General features: G+C 40.1%; 1 protein-coding gene across 10 annotated transcripts in view; it reads left to right on the top strand.

Annotated features, from left to right (window-relative positions):
* RFX3 (regulatory factor X3) overlaps positions 1-17,333 on the top strand; it is a 439,312-nt gene that overhangs the window by 310,538 nt on the left and 111,441 nt on the right. For all 10 annotated transcript variants that reach the window (XM_045772591.2, XM_045772590.2, XM_045772596.2 and 7 more), the window contains one exon: positions 9,065-9,162. In XM_045772591.2, the coding sequence (XP_045628547.1) occupies positions 9,065-9,162 (98 nt within the window). The remainder of the gene's footprint in view (positions 1-9,064; positions 9,163-17,333) is intronic.

The raw sequence follows: 17,333 nt of genomic DNA on the forward strand, positions 1-17,333 counted from the left end.
GTATCAAATATTTGAACAAATTTAAATCACAGTTAATTATTTTAGGAAAGAGAAAAGAGCATGCACTTCCTCTTAAAATTTCACCTTTGGTCTTTAAAGATGCATTAAAGGGCATTCAAAGTGATTAGATCAGTTCACTTTGGAGTAATAAGCATACCTTGGTGGTTTCATTATTGAAAAAAAAACACGAATGCACTTATGCACATTTAGAAGCTACTGTAAATTTTACGAATATTCACTGGGCATTTTCTTTGCTAGGTACAGGCCATTATTTAATTATTGAATAATTATTAAATATTTACAGAGTGTTTATAGTGTTGGGTCTTTGGGAATATACCAACAATATAAAAAAAAAAGTATCTCTGCTCTATATGTGGGAACTTGGGCCAAGGGTAGGGGTGGGCTGGAATTCTGCCGTTCTCATTTTCCAGCCTGTGACTGGGTTTGTAAACTCTGTGAGACTGGTTCTATACATGCAGATGTCTTACTGGATCTGACTAATCTGAGGTAAAAGGGAACATTTCTGTGGCTTTCCAACCCACCTTTATTAATAATGGATCGGCACTGTCAAAACAGGAAGGAAGGAAGGAAGGAAGGAAGGAAGGAAGGAAGGAAGGAAGGAAGGGAGAGGGAAGGAGGGAGGGAGGGAGGAAGGGGAGGGGGAAGGGAGGGGAGGAGAGGAGGAACAAGGGAAAGAGGGAAGGAATGAGCAGAGAAAGAAAATCAAACAATCCCTCAACTAAAAACTAAATAAGAGACTCAAGGATCTTAACTTCGCAGTGGTGAAATGAGACATGCATACATAAAATAGCTATTTTCCATAAAATGGTTGTTTTTCCTTTTTTTCTTCTCCTTTTCTTTCTCTGTCCCTATTTCCCTGTCTTTTTACTTCCTCCACCATCATTACACCCTAGAAAGATACCTTCTCAAACCACAAGCACAGTTCCATTTCTCATCACCACTAAATTGTTTTGAGGGTCTCTTCAACCCAGTTCCTGCTGGTTGGTAGAAAAACCATACATACTAGATAATAATAAATTATATTACCTCCAAAATATGCTATAATTCAGTATTTTTATTGTTTAGTTTGGTCTTTGTTTACTTTGTTGATTCCTAACTTGGCGGGTAATGCAAAGAATGACGCCCTGTTTTGACGTAGGAAAGTCTCAGTGTGACCAAGGGACATACGTATATATTGCTGACGTAGATGAGTTCGATGCTTCTCTCCAGACTTCTTTCCCAAGGTTCTTGACATTTCTACTTTGATTATGGAATCGCATGTTTCGAAGGCACCCTTGATGAACATTTATTGTGCATATTTATGGCTGAAACCAAGTGGGATATAAAGCTGAAATTTACACAGATGTAGAAGACAAGACTCTTACTTTTGAAGTATTTAAAATTTAGCTAGTTACTCAATATGCATTTTAATTATCATATATGTCTATACCATGCTTTATATCTATATTTAATAATTTTGGATACTCACAAAAATTCTTAATGATGGAAGAGATAGATTTTTTTTTTTAGGATATAGAATTTTTTACACACAAGGAAATTATTACTTAAATAAGTTGACTCTTCCAGTAGATGAACAGCAAATATCAGCACAAGGACTTAAAATCACTTCTCCTATTTTCAAATTAAATGATTTTGCCACCTCTCACCATATTGGCTACTATGAAGGAAACGAGATGAGAACATAGGTTACTACTAAGCCACATGCTACCGCCTGTATGAAGAGTCCTAAGAGAGAAAAAGGAAGGGACAGTCTCTGTTGGGATAAAGTAAGTTACAGAAGGCTTTTTAGAGAAACTAAATTTTAGATCAGGCCTGGTTGGAAATGGTGGATTTGTGTTGGTTGGTGAGATAATTTATATGGAGAAAACAACCAGAACTTAGGAGAAGATAGCAAGAATGTGCAAAATTTTAAGGAGTGTTTATAAAGGAACAGAGAGGCTATGTTCAGAAATACCCATCAAGGTTTAGATGGTATTAATAAGATTTTGTATCCTAGTCTGAGTTATTTTTCATCTAAAGTGTGATAGGGAGTTTGTGTTAGATTGGCTTTTTTTTTTTTTTTTCCTTCCTGAAATTTTTGCTAGAATTCACCCATGAAGCCGACTGGACCTGGAGTCTCCTCTGGGGAGATGAATTTGATTATATATATTATATATATATATATATATATATATGGTTTTTTCTCTCTTTTTTTGCAATTGTTGGTTTTTTGTGTCTTTTAAGGACTTTCTCCATTTAACCAAAGTAGTTAAATTTGTTGACATTAAGCTGCCTTTCTGATCTATTTTCTGTCTTTAGGATGCTTTTTCCCTTTTCATCCCCAGTATTCATAATTTGTATCTTCTTTCTTTTTCTCCTAAGTCTACCTTAATGTTTAAAATTTCATTGATTTTTTTTTTCAGTTGTCTTTCCGATGTCTGTTTCATTGATTTTTTGCTCTTTATTTCCTTTCTCCTACTTCAGTTTTAATTTGTTCTTCATTTTCTAGCTTCTTAAAGTTGAAACTTTAGATTTATTGCATTGGGGATTGTTTTTCTTAATAAAAATATTTAAAACTATAGATTTCTCTTTGTGCACAGCTCTACCTGTGCTCACAGATTTTGATGGATTGTATTTTCATCATCATTCAACTAAAAATATTTTTAAATTTCTCTTGTGATTTCTCCTATGAATCATAGGTTTAAATTAAGGTGTATTTTGTGTTCATCATATAAATGTTTGAATGTTTTCCAGGTATCTTTTCATCTTTGACTTCCAATTGAATTCTTTTCTGGTCAGAGAACATACTCTGTTATTTTATTTATTTGATTATTTATTTATTTGACACAGAGAGAGAGCGAGCGAGCACACACACACAAGCAGGGGGAGCAGCAGAGGGAGAGGTAGAAGCAGACTCCCCCGCTGAGCTGGGAGCCTCACGCAGGGATGATCCCAGGACCTGGGATCATGACCTGAGCCGAAGACAGTTGCTTAACTGACTGAGCCACCCAGCCTCCCCTGTTTTAATTATTTTAAATTTGTTAAGACTTTTTTTCTTTTTCGCCATTTGAGCTTTTCATGCCTCATGTCCACGAGCACTAGCAAGAGTGCATATCCTGTTGCTGTTCTGTGGATTGTGGTGTGAAGGTCATTTAGGTCAAGTTGGTTGATAATTTCTGTATCCTTGTGATTTTCAGTCTTTGTCAACTACGGAGAGAAGGATGTTGAAGTGTCCATTTGTGACTGTGGGTTTGCCGATTTATTTCTTCTTTGAATTCTCTCATGTTTTGCTTCATGTATTTTGAAACTCTGTTCTTAGATGCAAACACAGACAGGATAGTTCTTCTTGATAATTTTATTGATGAAATATTCCTCTTTATCTATGGTAATTTTCTTTAAGTCTACTTCAGCTGCTAGTAATAGAACCGCTCCATCTTTCTTACGACTCGTGTTTGCAAAGCGTATCTTTCCCACATTTTTTTTATTTTTAACCTTTCTGTCTCTGTGTCCTAAAAGTGTGTTCTGGGGGCATCTGGGTGACTCAGACAGTTAGGCATTCGACTCTTGATTTCAGCTCAGGTCCTGGTCTCAGGGTCATGAGATTGAGCCTAATATTTGAACAAATTTTGTTCAAAGTGGAGCTCTGCTACAGATTCTCTCTGTCCCTCTCCCTCTTTTCCTAGCCCCCCACCCCTGTTTGTTCTCTCTTAAATAAAAGATAGATGGATGGATAGATAGATAGATGAAGTGTGTTCTGGTGGAGAGTATATAGTTGGGTCTCACATTTCTACCCATTCTGACAATCTAGATTTAAAACTTGTGTATTGAATATAATTATCAAAATGGTTGCCTATAATTTTAGCATTTTGTTATTTTTTTTTTGTCCCATTTGTTGTTCTTCTATTCCCTCTGCCTTTGCCTTCTGTTGGATGCATTGTGTTTTTAAGTATTACATTTTACCTCCACTTTTGGCTATACTGTTTTTTTAATTTAGTGTATGTCCTAGGATTTTTAGCATATATCTTAATTTACCATAACCTCTCTTCATATAACGTTATACCATGTAACGTAAAGAGTGTTACAAAAGTGTATTTTCATTTCTGTCTTCCATCTTTTGTGCTATTTTTGTGATACGTACATTTCCCCTCTGCATCTGTGGTGAACTCCATTACCTGCTGTTATTATATTTACTTTACATAGTCAGTTATCTTTTATAGAAATGAAAAGATGAGAAGACAAAGGAAAAAAACCCTTTAATTTCCCTGTAAATTTGTTATGTCCAGTGCCCCTTATTTCTTTGTATAGATCCCAGTTTGCATCTGTATTATTTTTCTTTAGCCTCAGAACTACCTTTGTCATTACCTCCCCTGGAGGTTTGCTGGAGAAGAATTCTCTCAGCTTTTATCTGAAAAAGGATTTCTCCTTCATTGTGGTAGGACATTTCACTGGTAATGGAATTCTAGGTTGAGATTCTTTTCCCCTCAAGACTTTAAAGATGTCATTTGAGGGGCGCCTGGGTGACACAGCGGTTAAGCGTCTGCCTTCAGCTCAGGGCGTGATCCCGGCGTTCTGGGATCGAGCCCCACATCAGGCTCCTCCACTATGAGCCTGCTTCTTCCTCTCCCACTCCCCCTGCTTATGTTCCCTCTCTCACTGGCTGTCTCTATCTCTATCGAATAAATAAATAAAATCTTTTTAAAAAAATAAATAAAATAAAGATGTCATTTGATTGTCTTGTGCTTGCATTATTTCTAACTGGGGATCTTTCAGTCTTTCTCAATACTTTCTCAAACTGTGCCCTTTTCCCATCTGCTTTAACTGTTTCTCCTTATTATTGATTTTTAGCAATTTAATGATGATGTACTTTGATATGGTTTTCTTTGTGCATTTGGGCATATTGAGCTTAGATCTGTGTGTTTTAAGTTTTGTTTGTTTGTTTTTTTTTTAAAGATTTTATTTATTTATTTAACAGAGATAGAGACAGCCAGCGAGAGAGGGAACACAAGCAGGGGGAGTGGGAGAGGAAGAAGCAGTCTCATAGCAGAGGAGCCTGATGTGGGGCTCAATCCCATAACGCCGGGATCACGCCCTGAGCCGAAGGCAGACGCCTAACCGCTGTGCCACCCAGGCGCCCCTGTGTGTTTAAGTTTTAATCAAATTTGGAAAAGTTTCTACCACTCTTTCTTCAACTATGTTTTCTGTTCTTCTTCCGGGACTCCCAACTGCAGTTAGTGTTGTCCCATAGTTCACTGATTCTCTATTCCTCATTTCTTTTTTGTCTCTATTCTTCATGGCAGATAGTTTTGTGGGTTTTTTTTTTTTTTAAGATTTTATTTATTTGAGAGAGAGAGAGAGAGAGAATAGACATGAGTTGTGGGGAGGGCAAAGGGACAGGGACAGGCTGACTCCCCACTGAGCAGGGGGCCTGATGCAGGGCTCGATCCCAGGCCCCTGGGATCACAACCTGAGCTGAAGGCAGATGCTTAACGGACTGAGCCACCCAGATGCCCCACAGAAGATAGTTGTTATTGCTACGTTTTCAAATTGACCAGTCTTTTCTTCTGCACTATGTAGTCTGCTCTTAATCCCATTCAGTGAATTTTTCTCTTCAGGTATTGTATTTTTCAACTTGTATTTGTCAATATTCTACTTGGGTCCTTATAGCTTCTTTCTTTTTGTCTCATCATATTCATGTTTTCCTTTAAAACTTGTCTACTTATAACTATTTTAAAGTCCCTGCCACTTCCTGTCTTTCATTTCTATATGTTTCTATTGATTGGCTTTTTTCTCCTGGTTGTAGATCACATGTTCCTGCTTCTTCACGTCTAATAATTTTTTATTGGGTACTGTACATTTTGATTCTTACAGTTCTTTATGTCTGGATGTTGCTGTCTTCCTTTTAAAGTGTGAAACTTTGTCTTGTCTAGGCAGTTAAGTGAAGCAGCGTGATCTTTTCGAAGCTTATTTTTTAGCTTTATTTTTTTATTATTTTTTTAAATTTTATTTATCTGAGAGAGAGTAAGAGAGAGCACTTGAGCGGGGTGAGGGGCAGAGGGAGAAGCAGGCTGTCTGCTGAGCGGGGAGCCCAATGCAGGGTTCGATCCCAGGACTCCAGGATCATGGCCTGACCCAAAGGCAGACACCTAACCGACTGAGCCACCCAGGTGTCCCCATTTTTTTACCTTTATTAAGATGGCTCTAAAGTGCTCTTAAGGATCTTAAGGATCACACCGTTATGATGCCTTTTCTCAAATGACTGGAAACCTTGTTTTTACATATTCTGTCCAGGTTTCTATTTGTTAAGTGTGGGGAGGGCATTTCTAGTATATTTATTTCATTGTGCCAGAAGTGGAAATCCTTCCACGTATTGATTTATGTATTTTTCGTATTATGTATGTAACAGATGAATTCATTTTCACTTTAAAAATCTAAGAGTAATATAAATATTCAGAGTAGTAGATGCTAGTCCCCTCACCTCTCCCATCTCATTTCATGGCACTCAACAGAGAAGCCACTTTTAGAAGTTTGATGTGCACCCTTCTCTTTTCCTTCATGTACTGATGTCCATTTATGTATACATGTTCACACAAACGAGAGGTATACATATTTTTTTTTAAGATTTTTTTATTTATTTAACAGAGATAGAGACAGCCAGCGAGAGAGGGAACACAGGCAGGGGGAGTGGGAGAGGAAGAAGCAGGCTCTTAGCAGAAGAGCCTGACGTGGGACTCGATCCCAGAACGCCAGGATCACGCCCTGAGCCGAAGGCAGACGCTTAACGACTGAGCCACCCAGGCGCCCCAAGAGAGATATACATATTTTTAAACATAAAGCAGTTCTGTGAGTATTGTTCTACAGCGTACTTTTTCAGTTGATAACGACTTAGAGGTAGAGATCTTATTATTAAAGTACATATCAATTTTTATTTTTTTAACATTAGCCATATATTCTACAGAATGGTTTTCCTCTATTTAATCACTCTGCTTTTCAGTCATTAAGGTTTCCCTTCTAACTTTTTGCTCTTATAAACTGTATTTTTAAATAATATGGTACAATGACTTTTCTGTGGTAAATATTTCTGTAGAAGAAATCACGAAGTTTTCAGAGTCTGTCTGTCTATAAATTGTCTTTCTAAACAGTTTTTACATGTTTACATTACTCGCAACTAATAGGAAGTAGGCACTTTGAAGAAATGGTTGATTCTAGATCTAGAACGGGAAATGTAAGAGATAAGTCCAGAATATCTTATCACAACAGAAAGCAAGGGAGGTAAGAAAGATTACTGTGATTGTGTCAGAAGATCGAATGCCCTTTGAGGGGACTGCCATTGGTCAGAGGTGGGGCAGTTTGCCAACTAAAAAACTGCTGGACTGGAAAGCATCAAATATGTTTAACAGCTAAGAATCATAAAGATACCAACCAAACCAAACCCCAAACCACATTGCTCACCTTGGAAGGGAGCTAGGGGATAAAATTCTGAGTACTGGTAAGGAGAAGAATCATGTATTTATCTTTCTCTTCCTGTACGAAACTTATTTCAAAGTAACCAAATAATTAATGAGAGGAATTTCTTTTTATTTATTTGCTTGTTTGTTTGTTTGTTTGTTTGTTTGAGAGAGAGCACGAGTAGGGGGCAAGAGGGGGAGGCAGGAGATGGAGAAACAGGCTTTCCACTGAGCAGGGAGCCCGACGTGGGGCTTGATCCCAGGACCCTGAGATCATGACCTGAGCCGAAGGCAGATGCTTAACCAACTGAGCCACCCAGGTGCCCTGAGGGGAATTTCTTTATAGAAGTCTACTAATAAATGAAGAAGGAATAACAGAATCAGACTACTGAAGTTATAACCTTTATTAATTGAAATACAAGCCCTAGAAAATGATCGCCAGTGGCGACTAATACTCTCAGGGAAAGCGTGAAGAGGCAGCATTATGAGGAGTGGAGGTAGCTGACAACACCTGACCCCACCAATCGTATGTTAAGACGGCAGAGGGAGAGACAGCCAGCGGTCATATGGCGACCGATATGGCAGCTTTTCAAAAATTGAACCTGTTCAAGGCCCTCAATCTAACTACCAGTTTATAGGACCAACAGGAGATAGAGGAACTTATTAAATGGCATCTCAGGGATGCTCTCAGCCAAGTCTAGAATTCCAGAAATTCTACAGGATAAATAGTCCAGTTTCTTCAATAAGTAATGGTCAAGAAATAAAAAAGGATGGGAAACTGTTAGAGATCAAAAGAGAAAGATAGGAAATTTCAACCAAAGGTAACGTGCAGGCCTCATTCGGATCCTGATTGCAACAAACCAACTTGCGACATTGGAATAATTAGATTTTAACAGTGCCTGTATTTTAGATGATATCCAGGAATTGTTAATGTTTTATATGCGATATTGGTATTGTGTTCATGTTAAAAACAGTCCTCCTCTCTTAGAAACAACATGAAGTATTTACCAGTGAAGCGGTACAATCTCTGCACTTGTTTTTAAATCATCCCGACAGGGCTTGAAAGGGGGAGAGCTTATGGTACTTACGTATCTTGGATCATGAGTACAGGGGTTTATTCTAGTGTTTTTCTCTACATTTGAGTGTGTGAAATTTTCCATCAGTAATTTTTTATTTTATTTTGAAATTTTTTTAAAAAGTCCTCTCTGTGCCCAACGTGGGGCTCAAACCCCTGACCCCCGAGATCAAGAGTCACGTGCTCTCCTGACTGAGCCAGCCAGGCGCCCCATGAATTTTTTAAATGTAAAAAATAAACGTGGCTGTAACAGACCAGGCGAAGAGCGTTTCACAAATCAGCAGAAGTGAGGAGCTTTCCGAAGTTTCACCCTGCACATCAGGAGTATGTCTCTACCTACACACCTGCAGAAAGGGTGTCCCCAGACTTGTAGAGAATTGATTCCGCATGCTTGCCACAGTGGATCTGGACCCCCCCACGCGCTCGTCTTGAAATTCGCACGAGCCTCGCAGTGTTCAACGCCCTAGAGAAATCTTTGCGGCAAAGCTAACGCCGCGCTCGGTCGGATCGGCGTCTCACCACGGTCCTCATGTTTGTTTTTCAGGTACAGCAGGTGCAGACTGTGCAGCAGGTCCAGCATGTCTACCCAGCTCAGGTGCAGTATGTGGAAGGAAGCGATACTGTCTATACCAACGGAGCGATGTAAGTGGATGCGCGGGAGTAGTTTTCATTCTCCCGCGTAGTCAGAGAAAAATGATGGACTCGCTGACACGTCCCACTATTCCCAAATTGTTTCCTTGTTTTCACGGTAATTTTTTTTTTTTTTTAAACCAGATCAGAGTTACTGGAATGAGGCTCCTGTGTAGAGATTTGTCTAGGTTTGTGACGAATGTGTGCTGATTTTCCTCTCAACCTCGGTGGAATATCTTAAATTATGAAAACTGTTAGGCCTTTTAATGGTTTTCACTAGGTTGAGAAAAATGCGTACCCCTCGTTGGTGATTTCTGTATCTTATTAGTTTCTTATAAACCCTGTGCTTTTTGTTTTTATAAATAAGGTGAATTTGTGTGTGTGTTTCTCGGTAAACTAACACAAAACTAGTACATTTGTTTCTTTTGGCATTTAATTCAATGAAGTACTGAGTCTCCATAAGAGTACCTGATACTCCAATCTTAGTTTCCTGTCTGAACCTGCCCTCCCCCCGTCCCCTGCCACGCAACTCATCACCTTCACAGGAACAATAGTATAAATTTGTAAATTTATACCAATTGTGTTTTTTAGCCACTTTGGATTAAGTAAGATTTGGGATGTTATAAGAGACTAAGAACTATTACAAGTCACCAGGATTGTTTTCATTTAACCACTTGAGGTTTTGTTTGCAATGTGTTGGATCTCTGGGTTGACCTGAAATGAATTCAGATTCTCTCATTCTCCTCTGCCCACCTCCCTTCAACGTTGGTGTGCCCCAGGTTATCAACCTGGGGTTGATCTGCTTGCTTTCTTCTTACTGCACCTTCTCTCTGCCTGGGTGGTTTCATAGAGTCCTATGATGCCAACCTGTAACCTCCGTGAGAGCAGGAATTTTTGTCTCTTGCAATAAATCTAACACCAGGAGAGTGCATGATACATAGTCAAAGTTCAGTTATTGTTACCTATCGTTCTTATAACAAACACCTTGGAATGCTACTTTAACTCTGCATGAGTTTTATTATCATGATTAAGATACTTAACTATTTTGAGCTTTTTATGATTCTTTCCTGGGAAGTGAGAGGATGATGATCTCACTCTTATTAGGCTGTTGGGAGGATTTGAGGAAATATCTTTACAGCAACTAATACAGGGCCTGGAAGACAGTAGCTGATACCAAACTGAAAGCTGTTCCCTGATCCGGACTCCTCTTTTTTCTCATTGCTTTTGGTCATGAATCTAAATACATTCCCATGCCTGAAAACCTCCATTACCTATAAAATACGATTCACCTTTCCACCTTGGCATTCACCCCATTCCTACCTCTCCAGCTTCATTTTCCACCTGTTCTAGGAACAACCAACTTCATGCAGATTTCCCCAAATACTACCCTTTCCTGCCTATTTTTGGATGTGTGGTTTTCTCTGCCTTCTGTCCTGTCTTCCCAGTTCCCTGCACCGAACGTTATGTGATCTTTATAAACTGCTCCCTTCTCTCCCCTCTTGTGACGTGGACCCTGGCTCTGCACTGTGGTCACTTATCTTTCTCTGTAGGGTAACGACAGCCCTGGTCCCTGACTTGCACTTCCAGCACGGTGCTATGAATGCTCATTCATATTTCTCATACTGGGAAGAATTCTCTCTGAACGGAAAATGTCGTTTTGTTGTTTTATTGACAGCTAGTTAGGAGACTGGCACATAATAAAGGGTCAGTGAATTCTGTTGCTCTAGTGAATCCATAACTCTTTACATATTTTTGACACACCCTGAATATTTTTTTACCTGTTTGTTGTGTAGGACCGGGGCTTCCTGGAGTCAGCTTTTAGAATCTCTACCATAAACCCACACTACGGTTGGCATTGACACAAAAAAAAAAAAAAAAAAAAAAAAAAGCACCTGCCACTTGGACTTGCATACTATCAGGGAAAATATAATGGGTTTCTAGATGCTGCTAGAGATCACTCAGTTATATTGTCATTGCATCCTTGTCTGTGGTTTCTCTGTCACAAGAGCCCCAGAGTAAAGGCATTATGTACTCTGCCTTTGCTCAAGCGTGTGCCATCTCCTGCCTGGTTTGTTCTTCTAGTTTAAAGGCATCCTAGACAAAGCCTGAACAAACTGGCCCCCTGCAGCGGAGGGCTGAGTTACCACTCTACTGTCTGTTCCTGTAGCATTTTAACTTACATGTATTACAGCATTCTTTCAGCAGAGAATCCCAGAAAAATCTGACAAATACAAGTTGGAAAAATAAGGGCTTTTATCTTTGTCAGGTCATAAGAAGTCCGGAGGTAGCATATTGTGCAAATCACTAGCGCTCCATGATGCAAATATCAAGTCAGCCTTATTGGAGAACATCTTGCAAGCTGACGTGTAGCAGAGGGAGCATAACTGGACTGGATACGCCATGGAAATTGCTCCAGTAGAGATGTCTAGCCTCACAGAGTGCTGCATATTTCTAGGGAACAGGGGCAGGGAGCATTAGCTGGCTACATAGTAGGGGAAAGTGGCTTTCTTAGAGAGAGGGGGGCAGGTGCCTTTCCAGCTCAGTTCCATCAGCCTGTTCTTCCATCAGGACTAATCAGACCTGCTGAGCCAGCTTGGAGCTAACTACCAGAAGATGATAGGAAATGAGCCTCTAGAAACATCCAGAACTGTGCTTCCTTTTAGTCTGTTGCTGACATTGGTTTCACAGCTCAAGGATATCAGGGCCAAGAGTTTCTGGTAGATTTGTAAGATGTCTGCTTCAGTGGCGACCATCATATCTACATTCCAGATGGGAAGACGAGGATGACGTGTGTATATGCAGATATGTGTACACATGTGTGTATATGTGGCCACGCACATGCACACAGAGGCTTTTCCAGAAACCCCAGCTCCCTTTTCTTCTCTCTGTTGGCTATAAGTGTGTCCCAAAGCAGTGGTTAGCTGCAAGGGAACCTGGGGACACTGGTCTGTAGAAAGCAGCAGGGGATGAAGGGCAATTGGAATGGGTGTTGAGACAGTGTCTCTCCTTGTCCTTCATCATCGGTCCAAGGTTGGCAGAGAGATGACTAGTGTGTGACTTCATCAGACATGTACAGCCGGCTTCACTTTTGTTCATCTCTGAAATGGAGGTGGTTTAGCTTTTCAAAAGTACTTTCTGTAACATCTTTTAAATAGTAAACACTCAGTCAACTTTAGCGATTGCTGTAAAATTTAGTACTATAGTGGGTTTTTTGTGTTTTGTTGTTGTTTTTTTCTGGCTCCTATTTAGGACTGAATTCTGCCTGTTGCCTTGTGCCTTTTTAAACTACTCCACCAGGGCCCGTAGGGTCTTCCACTGCCCTAGGTAAATGTGAGATCAGTGAATTCATTCGTTTGCAAAACCTTAGAAAAACAGTATCACTACAGTTGACGCTTTAAAATGAGAACGCCCATTTAAGGACAGAAATGATTCCAAGTAAGAATCTCCAGAGTCAACATGTATCTGCTGTGGTTCACAGTCTCCGTGTGTTAGATCGCGACTCATGAGTCCTAGGTCGTGAGTTCATTTGCCACAAAGTCCAATTAGCTTCAGTCCGGTCAGTATGGGCCCAGGTTGTGTCCTCGTCTCCAGCCCCTGGGGCCACACGCGTGCAGAGAGAAGATGCATCTTTAAAAACCTTTCATTGAAATTTCCATTCCATTCCAATTTTTGACCAAAGATTCTGGAGCGGCACTTTCATAGTTACTAAAGGATCATTGTCTTATCGTGAATTAGCCTCAAAACTAGTAGCTGGAGGACCAGGAATGTTTATTCTCAAATATAGCAAACTTTTTTTTTCCCCTCTGCTTAAGCTATTTCGATCTTTCTGTGATTTTGGAGGCTGTTATTTGACTCTGTACACATCTCTCAGGTTCACTTGCGAATTTTTGTATTCCCTTTTTTTAGTGGACGCACTTCCGTGTGTGCTGGGAAAAGGCCCCCCATTTCCTTCTGTCCCGCCACGCTGAATTCGTAGCTAGCTAGTGTTTGATCCCTGACCTGGGTCTCCATGAGATTCCTACTTCCGTGAGATCATCAAGGCTTTTTGCTAATGACAGTCCCCAAAGACAGGCATGCCCATCTTGATCATGAACCTTGGCACACCCAGCACATGGCCTTTCAACCCGCACCCGCCTAGTAAGTGCCACTGCGCGGAGGCTCCTGTCCCCGGCGTCCCCACGCCGTGTCGCCAGGATGCACAGGGTCTCCCTCGGGAGGTGGTGATAGCCCTCCCAGAGACGTGTCGTCACTTGTGGACATGTGTGATCATTATAATTTGATGATACCGGAATGTTCGGTTCCCGTCGTGAGGATGGGCAACTCCTGCAGCCTCGCAGGCTGACCAGCGCGAATTAGTGAGCAAGCCGGTGTCGCAGCTGAACGGTTGAGACTGCTTTACGGTGCTGGGTGCTCGAGAAGAGCTTTCTGCTAGATGAAGAAAGTAACAGAATTGCCTTTTCCTTCCAGTAGTTTCCCCATGAATGTTTTTCCAAAGTCTGGATCGTAGTCTTGTCTTTTTCTGCAGATTCTTAGGATTTATGATCGCTGGTAATTTAGAACACTGTAATTAAACCAGCTGGGAAGCACTACACGCCATGTAGACACAGCCCAACACAATTGATACTTCTTGGTGTAGCTAAGAAATCAATTTTCTTTAATAGAATGATTTTTTTTTTCTTTCCCTACCCCTTTTTTGACTCCTTCTTCCCCCCACAGTCAGTCCTCCATCATGTTTGTCAGAATGGAAATAAAGACATCCTACTCTATCATGGCCAAGTTAAGAAATCTTTTTTTTGAAAAATGATTTTAACTTTAAAGGATTGTCATATACCAGCCACTCTTTGAAGCTCGTCTACTGTTCAGAGACGATCAATATTTTGAAATGCCAGTGTGCTGACTGCGTGCGTTTCTGTTGCAGTAAGACTGGCCTGGTTGGAGGCCTTCTCATAATCTTCCTGTTTAGATTATAGATTTCTCATCAACCCTGGTACAGAATGTTATCAAGTGTGTTTCACAGAATGTTAGTCCCATAAAAGTAGTCTATGACTACATAAGCAGGAAAACACTGTGCCAAAGGCCCTTCTTTTGAGGACTCTAAATACCTATCAGTCTTCTGAAGGCTCTGAGAAGTCCTCTAGAGAAGAAATGCAATGTATTAAAAAGTGAACCTCGGAATTCTGTTACCTCGAATAATATGGAGTCCTATCACATGGTGTACTTTGGGCGGTGGTACATTATTAATATCTAGACATTGAACAGATTTATTCAGAATCCATGAGCATGCATAGAGGACTCACATTTTATTTTATTTTTTAAGATTTTATTTATTTGAGAGAGAGAGAGCAAATATGAATGGGGGGCAGCCAGAGTGAGAGGGAGAGACAGAATCCCAAGCAGACTGAGTGCTGATCCGGACCCCGATGCAGGCCTCTATCTCAGGACTCTGAGATCACCACCTGAGCTGAGACCAAGAGTTGGACACGTAACTGACGGTGCCATCCAGGTGCCCTGAGTGAGGACTTACATTTTAAAAAGTCATTTCTTGAAAATCCTACAGTTAGTGCATTTTCTGAAGCTACTAATTATTCTTTTCATATACTTTTTATTATTTTTATTTTTTAGAAAGAAATTTTATTAGCAAGGAATGCATTGTTCATTTTATTTTTATCATTATTATTTTTAGACAGAAAGTGTGTGAGGGGCAGGGTGGGGGTGGCAGGCGGGCAGAGGGAGAGGGAGAGAGAGAATCTTAAGCAGGCTCCACGCTCTGCGAGGAGACCCACACGGAACTCCATCTCACAACCCTGAGATGATGACCTGAGCCAAAATCAAGAGTCAGACGCTTAAACCAACTGAGGCACCCAGACACCCCTTTTTCATATACTTTTTAAATGCTTAATAAGAAATGTTAAAAGGGATACTCTTCAAGTTCCTTTTTTGTCTGTTAGTGAAATAGTAAGTTTCAGGATTTGGAGGTAAGATTATGCTTTCTTATTAACATTTAAGTGCTTCCTACTTTGAAGAAATGGGGTGTGGAATTTCTGCAATTGAGACTGAGAGGGTGTTTTCTGCATTTAGGCTTCTGCTGATAAGCACATTCATGTTGATATAGGATCTGGTTTGCCATTTGGGTCTCAGGAAGTATAGAGCTGGTTACTTAGGAAGCTCTTGGAGAGAGAACTGCCCTTTTTTGGGAAAAGCACACTGAGGTCTCTCTGCTGTTGGAGGTGGGTCCATTTCTTTAGTAACGTAAAAATTCCCTCGGGGCGCCTTGCTCAGTTGGTTGAGTGTCCGATTCTTAATTTTGGCTCAAGTCATAATCTTGGGGTCCTGAGATCAAGCCTTGCATCAGACTCGGAGTTCAGCAGGAGTCTGCTTCTCCCCTCCCCCCACATGCACAAACATGCTCTCTCTCTGTCAGATGAATAAATAAATCTTAAAAAAAAAAAAAAGAAAAGAAATTCCCCTCTCTCCAAAAACTGAAGACTTTCAAATATAGCTTCTCAGAATGTCATAGTCGAGAAGGTTGTGGAGATCATATATTCCAGTCCTCGCAGATGAGTAAGTGGAGGGGAGGCCCAGAGAGGTGCAGGGATTTGGCCAGCGAGTTAATGTCTAGAGTTCCTATTTTCTGACCTTCAGGGCATGGTCCTTTCCAAAGACCTGCAAGTAAGGGTCTTTTGATCCTGAGCTATTTGGGGGATTGGAGGGAAGGTCAGTTACAAGAAAACATTTTTTAGTAAATTTTATGCTTTATACTATTGCATGATTGTTTATCTTATTATAGGTTGATAATTGAACTTACGATCTTTTTTTATTCTTTAAAACTAAGAATGTTAGTCATATGAATCTCATTTCATGTTTTTAAAAAAAATCATCTTATACTTTTATAGTTAAATTTATTTCATGAATATATAATGTTCTTTGGATACTCATAAAATGTATAGAGAAGTCCATATGTAATAATTTTTCAGCTTGAATATTTTAGTTAAACAGCTTCCAAGGGAAAAGCTGTGAACTGACTGTGCTGTCAATATAGCTTTTTATTATTTTTCATTAGTAGAATGAAATGATGCACGTGAAGGGTAATTTGCTCTGTGATATTTTCATATCCAGTAGCTTGTTGTCTAGAATAATTCTGCACGATAATACTTGGAAGACTTTAGACACTTAATTTTTCTCCTTCCCCCCCCTTTTATTACAAAAAGAAGAAATGAAAGAAATCCACATATCCTTTTTTAGGTGTAGAACCAAGTTGTGTTACTAGTTTTCTTAAATGAACTGCACATACCCCTGTTCACATATCACGTCCCCTACTCACTACAGTGTAACCTCGGACAAACGGCATTTTTGCATTGAGATTCTTAATCCGTGGAATGGAATTAATAGTTAAAAGTGTTACTTAATAACCAGGTCAGGTACAGAGAGGGTAGGGAACGGGAAGTGGGGTAATTAGTATTGTCTGGAAAAGTATATTCACTTTTGGCACAGGTACGCTTCTAAAACTAACCGCAAAAGTAAAACTGGATAAAAACCTCCACTTGAACAGTATTTGAAGCTGGAGTGAGAAATTTTTGTTGAAGGTGTGTATTTGTAAAGGGTGTGTATTTCGAATCATGATATTGTGCCTCACAAAGAGGCTGATGTCTTTTAGGATATGAGTATAATCCCTCAACTATCTAAAGTCTGAGGTTGGTTCACAAAGGCCGAGCTCTGTCATGACCAGAAGGTTCTAGAAAGGACAGCACTCACAAATCTTAGTCCAGCCCTCAGAGGAAGTCAAACTAATAGACCTGCCTCCCACCAAATGCTCTGAAGCCCCAGTGTGCCTGACGTAGCGTATGGGGCATACCACCTGTTTGCCTGGCCTTCGCACTCTGACCCCAACAACACACATACACGTGTTAGCTGCTTTTGTCCATTTTTGAAAGTATCTGTCTCTGACAAGTGCCTGGTCTGTTTCTTCCTCTTCATAGTAAAATCTCTCTGGATTGACCTCATATTCTTCAGCCTCTTCCAAGCTGGCTTTCTTCTCCACATTACAGTGAAAATGCTCTTGTCAAGGTTATTGGTGACTCCCAACTGTTAAGTCTAAGAGACATTCTTCTAGATTAAATTTTCTTTTCTTTTTTTTTTTTTTTAAGATTTTATTTATTTATTTATTTGACAGAGAGACAGCCAGC

The sequence above is a fragment of the Ursus americanus genome, chromosome 34, assembly GCF_024610735.1.
Source record: "Ursus americanus isolate L20-20 chromosome 34, mUrsAme1.1.p, whole genome shotgun sequence".
NCBI lineage: Eukaryota > Metazoa > Chordata > Mammalia > Carnivora > Ursidae > Ursus > Ursus americanus.